This window comes from Candoia aspera, chromosome 18, assembly GCF_035149785.1.
Source record: "Candoia aspera isolate rCanAsp1 chromosome 18, rCanAsp1.hap2, whole genome shotgun sequence".
Lineage (NCBI taxonomy): Eukaryota > Metazoa > Chordata > Lepidosauria > Squamata > Boidae > Candoia > Candoia aspera.
The window spans coordinates 3,397,003-3,411,403 of record NC_086170.1 but is presented as its reverse complement, the minus strand read 5'-3'; the positions used below and the strand labels follow the sequence as shown (position 1 = coordinate 3,411,403).

The following is a 14,401-nucleotide window of genomic DNA, read 5'->3' as shown; positions in this document are numbered from 1 at the left end:
CTCTGGGTGGCGAACAAAATTAAAGTAAAAACAATGGCAATAATACGAGAATTAAAATGCATAGCAACTGAGAAAATACCATATCCCATAACCAAGAACTGGGTCCTTGGAGAAACAACCATTGCAGTTGATTACTAGGAAAAATGTTTGAAACTGAAAATGATTTAAATCAACACACACCATTTTCAGGGCAAAAAGGCTTTTTCTTTCTGGAGTGTGCTGAAATTGAAACAACTCTCTCTCAAGTCTGAGAAACCCTTTCAGACTCCAAATGATGAAGGAAAGACACCGTTGAAATGGGGCATTTCGTATCCAAAATAGAAAGTTTCAAATTTTAGAATCTGTTGCAGACCCTTAATTATTCCTGTGGTTTGATAAATACATACATTCTCCTCACACAGAGTAGGACACATTGCTTCCAGCTTGGTGCTTTCCGGCTATGGCCCATAATGCAAATTATACGCAGGCTGGACCAATTAATAAAGGAAAATTTGCACATTTAATCAGCAAAGGTCTCTTTAGAGGAGGGGAGGAGCTCTGCAGCCCCAGGACCCAGTCTGGATGGTCCATCAGTAGCAGTTGTCCCGTGGAACCTCCACAGTCAGAGATGGTATATCGGGGTGGATAACAAGCAAAAAGGATGTCTTTTCCCCTTTTTGTGAGCTTCCCAGGGGAATTTGGACATTTCTTGTCAGATAAGCAGATGGAGTTCGTTCTTCCTTGAAATTTTCCCAATGTTCTTTCAGTAGGTAGGTAGGTAGGTGGAGGGATGGATGGATAGAGGGATGGATGGATGGCTGTTTTAAATCACTGCAGCCAACTCCACAGGCCTTTCTCGAAGACTTTTGAAAGACTAGTTGGGGCGTTACCAATTCCTGATTGCCTTGCTGTCTCCCTGGTCCTGAGATGATTGGAGGGGGGGCATCTGTGCAGAAGCAAAGTCCCAGCTGGGTTTTCCTCTTGCTGTGACTTCTGTGCATGGCGGGCCATAGCCGAGAACGTTGTTCCCATATTCCTCAACAGGCAATCTGGATGCCCTCAATGGGCCGCTGATGATGTTGGCTTTTTCCCTCCTCTTTTTTTGGGGGGGAAGGAAGCTTCTAACCCAGCCAAGACGGGTTTTCCTGGGAGGGAAGCTCTCTAGGTGGGTGTGACACTTCTGGGGCAGATCGGGCTCCCTTGGTGGGGGAACAGAAGGTGCTGTCCCATCTGGAAAGCTTCCCTTCTGTACCAAGCTGCCCTCAATCCATGGGGTGGGTGGAACCAAGCTGGGAGGGCAGACAGGCCTTGGCGTGCCATGCCGCACCTGGGGAATTGGGAGACAGAACATAATCTAATGCTCTTAATGTTTTTTAAGCCAGTGTTCTTGGTCCAACTTCCTTGAACTTTCCAAAGTTCGAACGTTCAAGAGGTACAGAAGCTTGACTTCTGTTTTAAGGGCCTTAAGGATAGTTCAGGGTTCCAACTCTAATTTGGAATTCACCTCCTTTTCATCCTTCCCCCCATCACGTGCCAGACTTCCCAGTAATTCTGAAATCTTTTGGCATCCCTGTCTTGTTTTTAATGTTGTTACTTGTGAACCGCCCCGAGCCATTGGAAGTTGGGTGGCGTAGAAATTTAATGAGTCGTCATGATCGTCCTCGTCCTCTTCTGCGCTTTGGTCCTCTTGAATGGCTGAGGGATAGATTGAGCTGGGGGGGGGGGCTGTGCTCTTCTAAGCCACGATTTGTTGCATCGTGGTTTGCTGTATAAATCACTGCTGTGTTCCTGTGTTATGCAGAGGCAAACCAAAGTACATTTGGGTGCCATGTAATCTGGGAAACCAGCCAGCGTAGGGTCCAAGTTGGGCAGGGGGTGTCTAAAGGAGACAGCAATTAACAGAGGATGCCTGTCGCAGCCCTTCATGAGTCTGTGGTCGGAGGCTGCCTGCCCTTGCATTCAGAAAGCTGCAGAAAGGGTCAGGGTCCTGGGGAGTAGAAAGACATCTTGCACAGAGATTAGACAATGTTGGCTTAGGTGCACAAGGGCCTGAGCTGGTGCAGAGGGCCAGAGGTTTGGGATGTGGGATCCCAGTGGTGACATTCATCTTGAAACTTAAAATTCCAGATGGGGTGTGTGTGTGGGAGGGGGTGTTTTGCTAAGGAAGTGGGGCAGCCTCTTGGCTGCAGGAAAAATACCCCAATATGGGGTTAGGGCAAGAAAAGGTCATAGGCTCCCCAATTTTGAAAACTGTTTGCCTCTCGATAACCCAGATTGTGTTCAGCCTGGTGGCACAGCTCTTCCCTGTTCGGCACAGCGCATTCCCTATTTATGCTATCGCTTTGCTTCCTTGCCTGTGTGCATATGAGTGGAAAATAAGCCGTTAATAGCTCGGAAATTACCAATTTTCTGTTAATTAGCAGCAGCTCACAGCCCCTCTTCTTCTTCTTTTTTAATTAAATATTGCCGTAGTTAAGCACTCATTAGCGTTTTATAGCGTTTCTAATCTCGGCAGAATCCGTTGGTCCGGAGAAGGCGGCCCAGCCCTCGATGGCTGCAGGCTTGGAACGGTGGCATCGCGCTTTGCCTTGAGCTAAGTGCCCTGCAGAAGCGTTGGGTTGCAACTCCCATCATCCCCACCTTGGCTAAGGATACTGGGATTTGAATTCCCAAGCCGCTGTGTGAAGAAAAGGGAAAGCAGGCAGAGCAATGTATTTCTCCATTTCCCATCGTGCTGGAATTTGGGGTCAACCCCATTAAATAGAATTGGGAGCATGTGGGGACATAGCAATTCCCGAGGGAGGGGGGTGTTGGCCGTTGGAATCCCCTGCCACAAGATTTGGCCGGGTTGCCCTCTTGAGTAGCTTTCAGAAGGGGTTGGAACAGGGGGAGGGTCTTGAGAGCTACACCTCGCCACCAGAACGTAGCAGCTCTTAGTAGGGGGTGGGGGAGAGAGAGAATGCCTTTGCTTGCACTGTACCAGGTAGTCCTCGTTTAGTGACTGTTCACAGTTATGACGGTGATGAAAAAGTAACTTTACGGCCACATTTACAACCTTATCAGGTCTGTAAAGCAAAGGAAAGCTGAAGTCAGATCATAAGCACACTGCTTCGCTCAACGACTGAGTTGCCGGTCCCACTTGGGGTTGCTAAACGAGAACCTGCTGCTCATAAGATCCCACCCAGGCTCTTTGGATAAATGCTACTTTCTGTCGCATTTCCCCCCACACCCAAATTTGTGCGGCCCCCGCCTTTGTGGCTTGCAAGCTAAAGCTGGTTACAGTTTAGTGCAAAGGATGAACTCGTCCCTTGTGGCTTAAAATAAATCGCGGCTTAACCAGGGTGGGAGCTCTGGGTGGGGTGGGGGGCTCCGAAGTCACGGCGGAGCATTGGCATGCTGGGAATAAAAGCCGAGCCCAAGAGGTGACTTGGCTTCTCCAGCAGAAAAAGGGCAAGGAGTCAAGGAGCCGGACGCCTCCATCCTGAGCCCCCCCACCCCATGTTTCCGAGAAGGGGGCACCCTCCTGCCTGCCAGATTTGATCAATGGCTTGTCTGCAGCCGCAACAGGGAGAGGCGACGACGTGCATTCCCCTCATTTACCGGCTGATGAGGCTCCGGAGGGGGAGTCTGAGGCTGCCCGCGGTTATTAATGGGCCTGGGGTCCGATGGTGGATTGCCGTGTCAGGAGGCAATTAAAGCCGCTGCAGAACTGCTTGGCCGGCACGCCATCTCCCCAGACCCTGCCTGTAACGAGCGATCCGTCCACATTAAGCGACGGCACACGCCTAATGAACTTTAGCGGGCATCCAGCGCGTAATCACATTACGCCAACTGAAGATGGGGATGGGAGGGGGCTTGGAGGTGTCCGGGGGGGAGGAAAAGTCCTTGATGGGGTGGATTTCTTGGTGCAGGAGGGGCCCTCCGTGATGAGCAAGCTTGATCTTGCATGCGTGCAGCGGGTTTGCAGGGGGGTGGTGGTGCTGGGCCTGGCAGGTTGGGCGTGTTCCTTTTCTGGAGCAATTAGCCACTCCTGCCCCCCTCCCCAAATGTCAGTGGGGCAAGGAAGGGGGCAGCCAGGGAGGATAGATGGTGCAATCAGCCGAGGATTAGCTCCAGATCTCCCCTGGGGGCTTGTAACTGGCGTTTCTGCATTGTGCGCCTGGGGAGGGGTCTGCAGAGGGGTATAAAAAGCAGCTGTTGGCCTGGAATTGCTATTGGGTGGTGGTTTGCCCCCCCCCCCATTCTAACTGGGGACGAAAGGTTACAGTGACTTAAAATGCAAGTGCTTTTCTCCCATAAATGCATCCCTGAGAGTTTTCATTTAATTTTACTTCCTCTGGACACGCCTGAGGCCTTCCTGAATCCCTGCTCAGCTGAAAAGGCTGCTTAGCATAACCGCCCCATCTAGTGGCGGTGAGTTCCCAAAGCCAGGCCCATGTTGTTTGTGCAAAGGGCATTGGGAAAGCGGGGGGGGGGCTCCCAACCCCTTCTGTCTGTGATTCTGGTCAGATTAGGGGTGGGGCCTGGTGGGTGGAAATGAAAGGGTGGATGTCAAGCAAGTATTGAGAGTTGAGATTTTTGCAGTGCATCCAGTTTTGTGTTCTGCGGTGACAAAAAAATGGTGGGGGGGGGATCTCAAGCCCCTTTCACCCCCAGTAATTTGGGATGAGTGTTTTTGGGGGCGAGGACGTTCTCCCTGTAGGCAAAAATGGGCGACAGGCTGGAGGAAGGGAGGGAAGGGAGGGAGGCAGGAAGAATTTCCCATCTCCCCTCCCCCCCCCGCCTTGCTGCACCTCCAGTAATAGCTCCATCGTTAAAGTGATTAATAAATCCTTTAAAGTGCTCCTGCTTCCGTCTAAATTGAATTAAAACTCGGGTTGAGATCTCCGACTCCAGCCAGCTCCGCTTCCGGGGAGGGGCGGGGGGGCAGCCAGCAGCTCGGCCAAGATGGGGAGGGCGTCCTCGACTCGGTGTGTGTGTGCGTGTGCGGCCTGGGACGGGAAGGTGAAAGAAACAAGCATCCTCTCCCCCCCCACCTTGAGTAGGGGAGAGGTGAGGTCTTGGAAGAGTGCCAGGAAGCCCTTGGCATGGGTCTTGCCCCCTGGGTGGGTTTCCGGAGGCCAGCCTAGAAGCTGCTCCTGTGGGCTTGGTTTCTGGATGCCTTATGGGCTCGTTTCCCCAAGATGCGCCGCGGGTAGGCTAAATGGAGCCTCCGTGTGCAGAGGGAGTCTACCTCTGGATTCCAGGGGCTGGAGACAATCAGGAGAGGGCAGTGGTCCTCCCTCGCTTGCTTGCTTGCTTTCCCTTCCTTCCCTCCCTCCCTCCCTCCCTCCCTCCCTCCCTAAGGAAGAATCTGAAAGAAAAGACGCATCCCATGAAATCTCCTAGGAATTCCTAATCTAAGGAGCAGCAGGGAGAAAGGGAGGGGGCATGGAGGGGGCCTTCTAGCACACCGGGGGTGCAGGCTAGACAGACAACTCGGGGGAAACCCACCCTGGAAGGTGATGGTGTTCTACTTCAGCGACGTGCCGAGAAAATGGCCCGGTCGCGTCTGTGTTAGGTCCAAAGGGAGCTTCTGAACTCACTGATTGTGGAGTGACGCCCTGTAGGAGGGTCGTTGTGCTAAGCAAAGGCTGTTGGGAGTGGACGCCTTCGCTCTTGTTCTGCTGCCCCCCCCCCCCGTGGGAGCCCACCACCAAGGGCTTAATCACAGCATGTCACTCAGTTGTTGCCCGTTGCAGCCACTGAGTTCCACAAGGGTGCCGGGTTGCAGAGGGCGTTGGTGCCAAGCAGCAGCAACACACGCGTGCGCGCACCCCCCCCCCATGTGACACATGATAGATGGGAAGACGCGGGGAGTTTTGTTCCGCCGAGATCGGCCTGCCCCCGTGGCCACCCTGCCGTCCATCTTGCGTCTGGCCCTGACAAAGGGGGTGCCCGAAAAAGCAAGTTGGGCCCAGCTGACAGGAAATCAGAGCCCCTGGGAAGTTGGGGGCCTGCAGGCCAAGGCGAGCTCTTCTGACTGGCAAGAATTCACATCGCAGCTCCCATCAAATCTCCATTCTCTGAACCCCCAGGATCGGCAGAGCCAGAAGAGGGAAGAGCAACCTGCGAAAAGCATTTTCCACGCATCTCCCGAGGCTGCTGTTGCCCTGTGGGGAGGCCGCCTGAGATTTATTTATTTATTAAATCAATTTACGTAGCCACCCATCTCAGTATATGACTCAGGGAGGCTCAAAAGAAATAAAAATATATGCAAATACAAAACAAGAAATAAAACATGCCGCAGCCAGAGAATCATAAAAAAGCCCTCGGCCCAGCCAGGGAACCAGAGTTTTGTTTGTTTTTAAATAGCGTTTATTGCATTTCGATTTTTCTGGGGGTTTATGATTTCTCCTGCTTTGGGAGAATTGTCAGGCTGAAATGGTGGGTATAAGGAAAAGCAGTGAACGATGCACACGGCTTAATGGTTTTATTTTTCTGTTTTTACTTTTTGGCTTGGATTTATTTCCATTTCATTTTTATATCTGGGGGCCCATCGCTTGGACCGCCTGCCATCCAAGGCATTCTTTCCCGAGAGAAAGGCGGCGTATAAATTGCAGTGGTGAAGTGAAATTTGCATCGCTTTAAAATGTTCTTAAAAAAAAAAAAAGACCCAAGATAGCTGTCCCTTGAGACCCAGTTTCAAAAACGGAATTCTGAAAGGTCTTCGCGTATTTTTAAATAAGCGGTGGAAGGCCCCAGCCTCTCCCTGTGGTTTGAAGTGGAACGAGGAGCTTATTCCTTCATCTGAATTGGTGAAGGTGTGGACAGAAGGGATGGGGGGTGGACCGACTTGGCATCACTGGCTGGCAAGGCGGCTGCCCTCCGCACCCCCTTATATATTTACCTTGGAGGCAAAGAGATGGCAGCCAGCGACTTGCCATCTCACGTCCCCTCAAAACTCCTCTTACTGAGTTTACTTCTGCAAGAAGAATGGGCTCGAAATTGCCATGAATAAATCAAAATGAGGGGTTAATGTTAAAAAGGCCGGTGGGAGATGGATTGCTTGAAAGAAGAGCAGAAAAGTTTAATAAATAGCCCCCTGCATCTTGGCGTTCGATTTTTCCCCGTCTTTGGAAAGGTGGGACTTGATCCAAGGTGCTGTTTCCCCCCAGTTTTTAAAAATAGGGCAAAACGAGCATCCAGGCCAGTGTTGCTCAACCTTGGCAACTTTGAGATGGGTGGACTTCAACGCCCAGCATCCCCCAGCCAGTTGAACCCAGTTCTTGTTCCCCGGCCCACCTCGCTGGCCCTGCAGCAGAGAGGTGCTAATTCTTTGTCGGGGGGGAGTGTGGTGGGGCGGGGGGAGGTCTGATTGATCAGTCCGCGGCAATTACTGCTTTATTACTTGCAGATCCAGCTTTCTCGCTGGGCGTAGACCTGTTGCCATCACCACCACAATTTCCTGCCTTTTCTGGTCTCGAAATAAAAATCTGTTCGGGGAGCGGCGTCCCCTTCCATTCCACCCCCAATTCTCCTCTGGAAACTGCCTTGTAAGCACGCCTCGGGCTGTAATGTACTGTAACCCCTCACTTTGTTTTGAGCTGTTAACGTTCAAGGGACCAGCGTGCCTTTTCTCTTGATCCAAAGTCCAGGGGGGAAAAAGCTTGTTTTCTTCCGTCAAGCCCCTTGGGTGGTGCACGTGCCTGGTTTTTTAAAATCTCTCGCTTGCAGAAGGGCCGTTTTACATTTGGGGCGGTCTTCTCCGTGGACGCACCGGGGGCCCGTCTTTCTCACCCGTCCCTGTTCTGTTTTCTGGCTGCAGCGAAAGGCAAGAAGGGGGCTGAAGACGGTGCTCCCGTGAGCAGCAGCGAGGAAGAGGAAGGGGAGTACGAAGTCGACAGCGAGGAGGAGGAGGAGGAGAACTCGAGCGATCCAGATGGTAAAGCGTCCGAGGCCTTCCTTGCAGTTCTGCGCGTGCGGCAAAGGGGGATCTGGCCATCCGCTGCGGAGCTCCCGCGGCCTGCTGATAGTTTTGCCCAACGTGGTTGGGGTTGACGCAAGACTGGGAAGGGGGGGTGCTCCTTCTGCACTCAGGTTGAGACCTTCCCCAGCTCGTGTCTTCCGTCTAGCAGCTGGAGGACCCCAGCTGGGGGAATTCGTCCTGTGCATCTCTTCTGTGCTCGCAGCTGGACACGTGTGGCTTTCAGCCCCTGCCCCACTGCAGGGAAGAGGGAGCTGCTGTCCCTTGGAAGCAACTTCTCCATGCCTTCCTTAAACCTTTGGGCTGCCCTCCTCTCTCGAGCTGTTGCCCTGGATCAGGAAAAGCAAACCAGAACCCCCACCCCTCCAGTCTTAGCTGGCCGGGCGTGGCAACTCCACACTTCATTTTCCTGCTCTCTGCCAGCACAGCTTACACTCTGCCAACCACGCAGAGGTCCCTGGATGCCATCTGGGTGGCGAATCGCCTTGGAGGGACGGCTGGGGCCTGGTGGGAGGGGGAGGCCATGCGCTTGGTCGGAGAATCCCCCAGCTCCACCTCTCTGGCCTGGAGCAGGGACCCAGCTGCCGAAGCCCCCCGGGGGCTCAGAAGGGGTCAGTGGAGACCTTGAAGCAGGATCGAGGCCGGTTGGAGAGGCGCAGGGGGTCTCTCTCTGAATATCCTCACCCCCCCCCAGCCAAAATAACCCTCCAGGAGAATATCTTCGGGTAACCCTGTCTTTGTCCTGCCTTTCTCATTTATTCAGAGTTTGGCCTTTGCAGAAAGCAACTCTCAAGGGCTCAAATTCTGCTCTTTAGCTGTGCGGCAGGAACAGAACCCGCCCAGCTACCCCTCCTTCCCCACCATTTGTCCCCCGGCTCTGCAGCGAAGAGAAGCCGGCGCGGTGCCCAATTCTCGGTAGCAGATGGCAGAGGCTTGGCGTGCCAGCCTCCGTGCCGTTGCCCAGAATAGACCGGCAGCAGAGGTCAGAGCAGACAACGGCTGGCACCCTTTGGCGTGTTTGCGTGCCAGCTCTCAAAATGATTTCTCTCTGGGGCTGCCAAAATGTTGAAGCGGGGTGGGGGGGCTGCTGCAGCAGCCTCACTCAACACCTCGTTCAGAGCGGCCATTCTGGTTTCCCTTTTCCCTGCTTTGTTTTCCGCTTGGCCCTAAAAAACGAGCTTTTTAGAGCAAAATCCTGAACCTGGAGGGACTGCAATCTGGTGCAAATGTCACTGGCAAGACCTTCGTTTTGTTGGTGGGCAGCCCTGAATTTCCGTGCTCCTAAGGTGGGAGAAACATTCCTGCCTGGAATCAGGCTGGGGTAGAGCAGGTGGAGCTCCTGCGGGGTGGGGTCCCCCCATGGCCCTCATCCCTGGTGGTGGTGGGGTGGGTGGGTGTCCAAACTACCTACACAGCCTGGAGATGGCTGTGTTCATGTTGGGTCGGGAAAGTGGTCCTGTCTCATCCTAGGTTGGAACAGCCCATCCCTGTTCTTAATTGCCTCCAAACAGTTGGGGTGGTGTCCTTCGCCCCCTCATTTCTAGGGTGTGTCTCTGGGAAGCCTCCCTTACAGGGTTGTCGCCCAAAAGAAAATGGGAAATTAAGATTTAGACCACCCAGGCTTTCTTCCCCCGTCCCCCACCCAGATGTTCTTCTGTCCTGCAGCCTCTCCCTGTCTGCAGATGTGGAGGTGCTGATCAATTAATTAGCGCTGGTGATTAAACAGCCCCCAGCTGCCTTTTCTGTTCCTTCCTCTTCTCGATAAGGGGATTTATGCCTCCTCTTCCCTCCCCAGGGGGCAAAAGGGCCGTGCCTGGAGGCCGGGGCCGAAAACCACTGTCTCGGGCAGAGCTGCAACAGCTGGCACGAGGAGGAGAGGATGTGGTGGAAGACTTGGCCTTCTCCGACGGGGACTGATGGACGGGCTGGGGGGGATGATCGGACAGCTGTTCCCCGTGGGGGTGCCGAGGAGGGGGCTGCATTGTTCAAGCTGGCCCTGGAGCGGCGTTTATGCGCTTGGGGAGACACGCCATAAAATTTGGGGTCGGGCAGGGGAGCAGTAAAAAGACTGCTGTAGCTGTAAAAGCTGCTGCTTTTGAATTTGTGGGTTTTTTTAAAACAATCTCAGAACAAAACCCAGCCAGCAGTGCTCCCTCTTCCTCTCCTGGACTACAGCCCCACCCCTGGCACTGAAGATTCAGAGATGAAGACAATTTCCCAACTGCGGTTACTGCATAAACGCTTTATTTTTTTTGAAGGACTTCTCTGTTTTCTTGCAAGCCCCTCAGATGAAAAATAGTTTGTATTTTTTTGGAGCCCGCAGCAAGAAAAGTCGGACTGCATCTCCAGGGCAACGCGATGCTTGCTTTGAATCCCCCCCCCCCCCATTCTTGCAGTTGTCCATTTTTATTTCTGTACGCGTGGAAGACTTGTTTGAAGGGGATGGGAAAACTTGTGCGGGTTCGTTCTGTCTCGCTGGCGGAAATGGCTTGTAAAAACAGCCTGCCGTGTGGATTTATTTCTCACGCGTGGATCTCGGTGCGCTGAAACCGCAGCGGGCAAAGCGGCCAGATCCCAAGGGAGCACCGTTGTCCCCTGCGGCTTTCACCGTGTTGTGATCCGTGCCCACTTCTCTCGGCACCACACTGGGCCCACCAGGAACCGAGACCCACCAGCTTGTGGTTTGAGGTCGCCCAGCAGATCAGAGCTGGCTGTTGAGGAGCCTGCAAACCTTAGTGTTTTGGTCTTGATTTAGTCCCAAACGTGTCAGGCTGAGTTTCTGCAGTTTGCGAGTCAGGTGGAGGGGGGCATTGCAGATCCCGGAGAGGTCCTTAGGTCTTAAGCCTGGCCAGGACAGCCACGTTTTGTGGCTTGTGGGAACGGGGCTGAAACCCAGAGAACCCTTGGTGGAAGCCTTTGGGTCCCGTGAATCCCAAATGGCGGCTTCCCTGGCTTTAAGCTGTGGGGAGTGGCGGGTGGGTGCAACAGCCATTGTGGGCCCCTGTGCCCTGGGCGAAGACCGTTCATCTTGTCTGGGAGCCTTGGGTGGCCCAAGTGGAAGCTTCAGGTGCTGGGACAGAGAGTTCAGGTGTCAGAAGAGCCTAGAGCAGCGTTCCCAACCGTGGTGACTTGGAAGACGTGCAGCCAGTTCAACTCCCATGCTGCCTGGGGGATTCTGGGAGTTGAACTGTCCACACGTCTTCCAAGTCACCACGGTTGAGGAACACTGACCTGGAAGGTCACAAATGCCCATCAACCCCAGGTAGGTGCCAAACGTGGGTGGATGTGAACTCTGCTTTCATTAAGCCAAGTGGCTTTTAGATGGGCAGACTTCAATGCTCAGAATTTTCCAAGTTAATCTCTCTCGAAAATTCTGGGAATTGAAGTTCTCCCATGTGGAAGGCACTAGATGGCTGCCACTCAATTCCCAGAAATCTGCAGCACATTTCAGAATCCTGGGAACTAATCCACCCATTGGAAGATGTGACCTCCAGAGGGTTGGATTTCAGTTCCCAGAATCCTGAGCAATAGTGAGCTGGAGAATCATGGGAATTGAGCCCCCCCAGAGCACTAGATAGTTGCCACTCAATTCCCAGAATTCTGGGAGCTGTGGTCCACTCATTGGAAGAGGCTACTTCCAGAGGGATGGGTTTTAGCTCCCAGAATTCTTTGGAATGGTGGGCTGAGAGTCATAGGAATTGAGGTTGCCCCCCACCCCCCCGAGACCACCAGATGGCCGCCACTCAATTTCCAGCACTCTCCAGCACATTAAAAGCTGTGGGAGCAGAAGTCCAATTTGAAGGCAATGAAATTCTGTGCATAACAGAGGACTTCAGTTCCCAGCATTCTTGATGGTGAGTTACGGAAATTGAAGTTCACCCGCTACGCTCACTGGGTGGTGGTCCTCCACTCCTAGAATTGTGTCATGGGCTCTGGGAATGAAGTCTGCCACCCTGGAGGGAGCAGAACCCTGAATGCCTGTATCTGGATGGGAGAACCCCCGTTTCCAGATTTCTCTAGTCCACCTTTAAGAATTTTGGGGACTGAGGTCAGCCCATCTAGATAGTGGGTGAACAATTCTCCAGCCCGTTTCTGTATTCTGGGAACTTAAGGTCAGCATGGAGCTTCCAAATGAACCTGGGCCCCCGGAATTGCTAGCAATGGGGCTGGAGAATTCTGGGGAACGAAATCCATCCCTCTGGGAGGCATCAGGCCCCTGTGCTCTGGAGATGTGGGCGGCTGCTCCCAGAACACTCCTGCACATTAAGAGTTCTGGGAATGGAAGTCCATCCAACTCAGAGGCATGGAGCCTGGATGCCCCTGGCCAGGGTGGATTGTAAGTTCCCAGTGATGGGCTGCAGGATTCTGGGAATCATAGGCCCAAGCAGGTGCACCTTAGCTCCAAAGGTGCCCAGCATGTCTCAACCCTGGCAACCTCGAGCAGGTTCGGTTCCACACCCCCTCAGGTTGCCAAGGCTGAGAAACTGCTGTTAGGGCTGCACTTGGATTCACTGTGTGTAATTAAAGACCCACCCCCATTTTTCCCAGTGCAGAAAGCAATGTGGGGGGGGGGGTGATCCTCGGGTTTTGAGGTTCCTACCTTGCTTATAACTAGGGGCGCACAAAGTACTCAGAGGTTGAAATGGGGGCCTCCTGTGGCTGCTGAGTCCTGCAGGCGCTTTGCGCTTCATTTCAAGCCCTGTGCATGTTGTGCGCCACTCCTTATAGCAAGGGATGCACAGAGAAGGTGCTGTGCATGGTGGGCTGGTGGGAAGGCAGCCAAGGAGCCAACCCTGGCATAAAGGGAGGCTGGCAGAGGGAGGCTTGGGGGCATCCAAGCCCCCAGCAGCAGCAGCAGCCCTGGTCTTGCCAGAGCTTCCCTCCCTCCAGCCTGCCTTCATCTCATGGTTGAAGCCAAAGGCCTTGGCAGGGGCTGGGAAAGGTCCAGGCAAGATGGGGTGGGGGCAGGTGGGCTGCTGGGAGATGTCCCTTGGTCTCCAGCTGGCCCTTCTGCCCTGTCCCCATCTTCCCTGGGCCTCCCTTGGCCACTCCCAATGTCTTTTGGGGGGACCCCCTCCCCCCAACCTAGGCCAGGCTTGAAGCCAGGGGCCTTGGTGGGGGCTGGGGGAGGCCCAGGGAGGATGGGGTGGGCAAGTGGGCTGCTGGGGGGTGCCACTTGGCCCTTCCAAGTGGCACCTCCCAGCAGCCCACCTGCCCCCACCCCATCCTCCCTGGGCCCCCCCCTGCCAAGGCCCATGGCTTCAAGCCTGGCCCAGGTGTGGGGGGGGGTCAGGGGAGGGGGACCCTGGGAGGAGGGGGGGTGTACTGCTTGTTCTCTTGAATTTCAATAAAAACATTAAAGGTCTCTTGCTGTGTGAGTTTTTCTTTCCCCCCTGCCTGTGCCCCTCCCTCCCTCCCTCCCCTTCGCCGCCACCACCATCTTTAGCTTCAAGGGCAGCCCTGGTTGGGAGAGGCCAGCCCTGGGTGGACCCCCCCCACAGGTCTGCCAGGGGCTAGAGTCGCCACTCCCATCTCCCCAGGGCCTTCCTCCCCCCCATCTCCCAGGAGGGCTGCTGGTGGTGGCTGAGTCAGGGTGGGGAAGGCGCTGGGAGGGGGACAGAGGCAGGCTGGCGAGGCGGTCCTTGCCAAACTGTTGCTCCCTTTCCCCAGCCCCCCTTATGCCAGGCTTGTGGGCAGGGGCATCGGCAAAGAAGGGAATGGGAGGCCCAGGCATTGAAGCCAGGGGTGGGGGGACGGGCAGGCCAGGCAGAGGTGCCTGCCTTGGAAACTTGGGTGGGGGCACTCTGACCTGCCCATCCCTCTACCCCTCTTTGGTCCAGGGTTTCCCAACCTTGGCAGCTTGAGGATGGGTGGACTTCAGCTAGGAGTTGAGGTCCACACGTACCTCAGAAGTTGCCAAGGTTGAGAAACGCTGCTTGGATCTTCCTTTCCCTCCTTCGCCTTTGCCACCAAGGGTCTCCCCGCAAGCCTGGCACCAAGGGGGCCGGGGAAAGGGAGCAGGGAAGCCACGCTTGCAGGGAGACCGCTGGCGGCCACCAAGGGTCTCCCCGCAAGCCTGGCACCAAGGGGGCCGGGGAAAGGGAGCAGGGAAGCCACGCTTGCAGGGAGACCGCTGGCGGCCACCAAGGGTCTCCCCGCAAGCCTGGCACCAAGGGGGCCGGGGAAAGGGAGCAGGGAAGCCACGCTTGCAGGGAGACCGCTGGTGGCAAAGGCGAAGGAGGGAAAGGAAGATCCGAGCGTTTCTCAACCTTGGCAACTTCTGAGGTACGTGTGGGCCTCAACTCCTAGCTGAAGTCCACCCATCCTCAAGCTGCCAAGGTTGGGAAACCCTGGACCAAAGAGGGGTAGAGGGATGGGCAGGTCAGAGTGCCCCCACCCAAGTTTCCAAGGCAGGCACCTCTGCCTGGCCTGCCCGTCCCCCCACCCCCGGCTTCA

At 54.6% G+C, this 14,401-nt stretch overlaps 1 protein-coding gene across 1 annotated transcript in view; it reads left to right on the top strand.

The window, feature by feature from the left end:
• Positions 1-9,896, top strand: part of NOC2L (NOC2 like nucleolar associated transcriptional repressor) — a 32,483-nt gene extending 22,587 nt beyond the window's left edge. The window contains exons 17-18 of the mRNA XM_063317607.1: positions 7,787-7,903; positions 9,741-9,896. Of these exons, the coding sequence (XP_063173677.1) occupies positions 7,787-7,903; positions 9,741-9,862 (239 nt within the window). The 3' untranslated portion in view covers positions 9,863-9,896. The remainder of the gene's footprint in view (positions 1-7,786; positions 7,904-9,740) is intronic.
• The last annotated feature ends 4,505 nt before the right edge of the window (positions 9,897-14,401 follow it).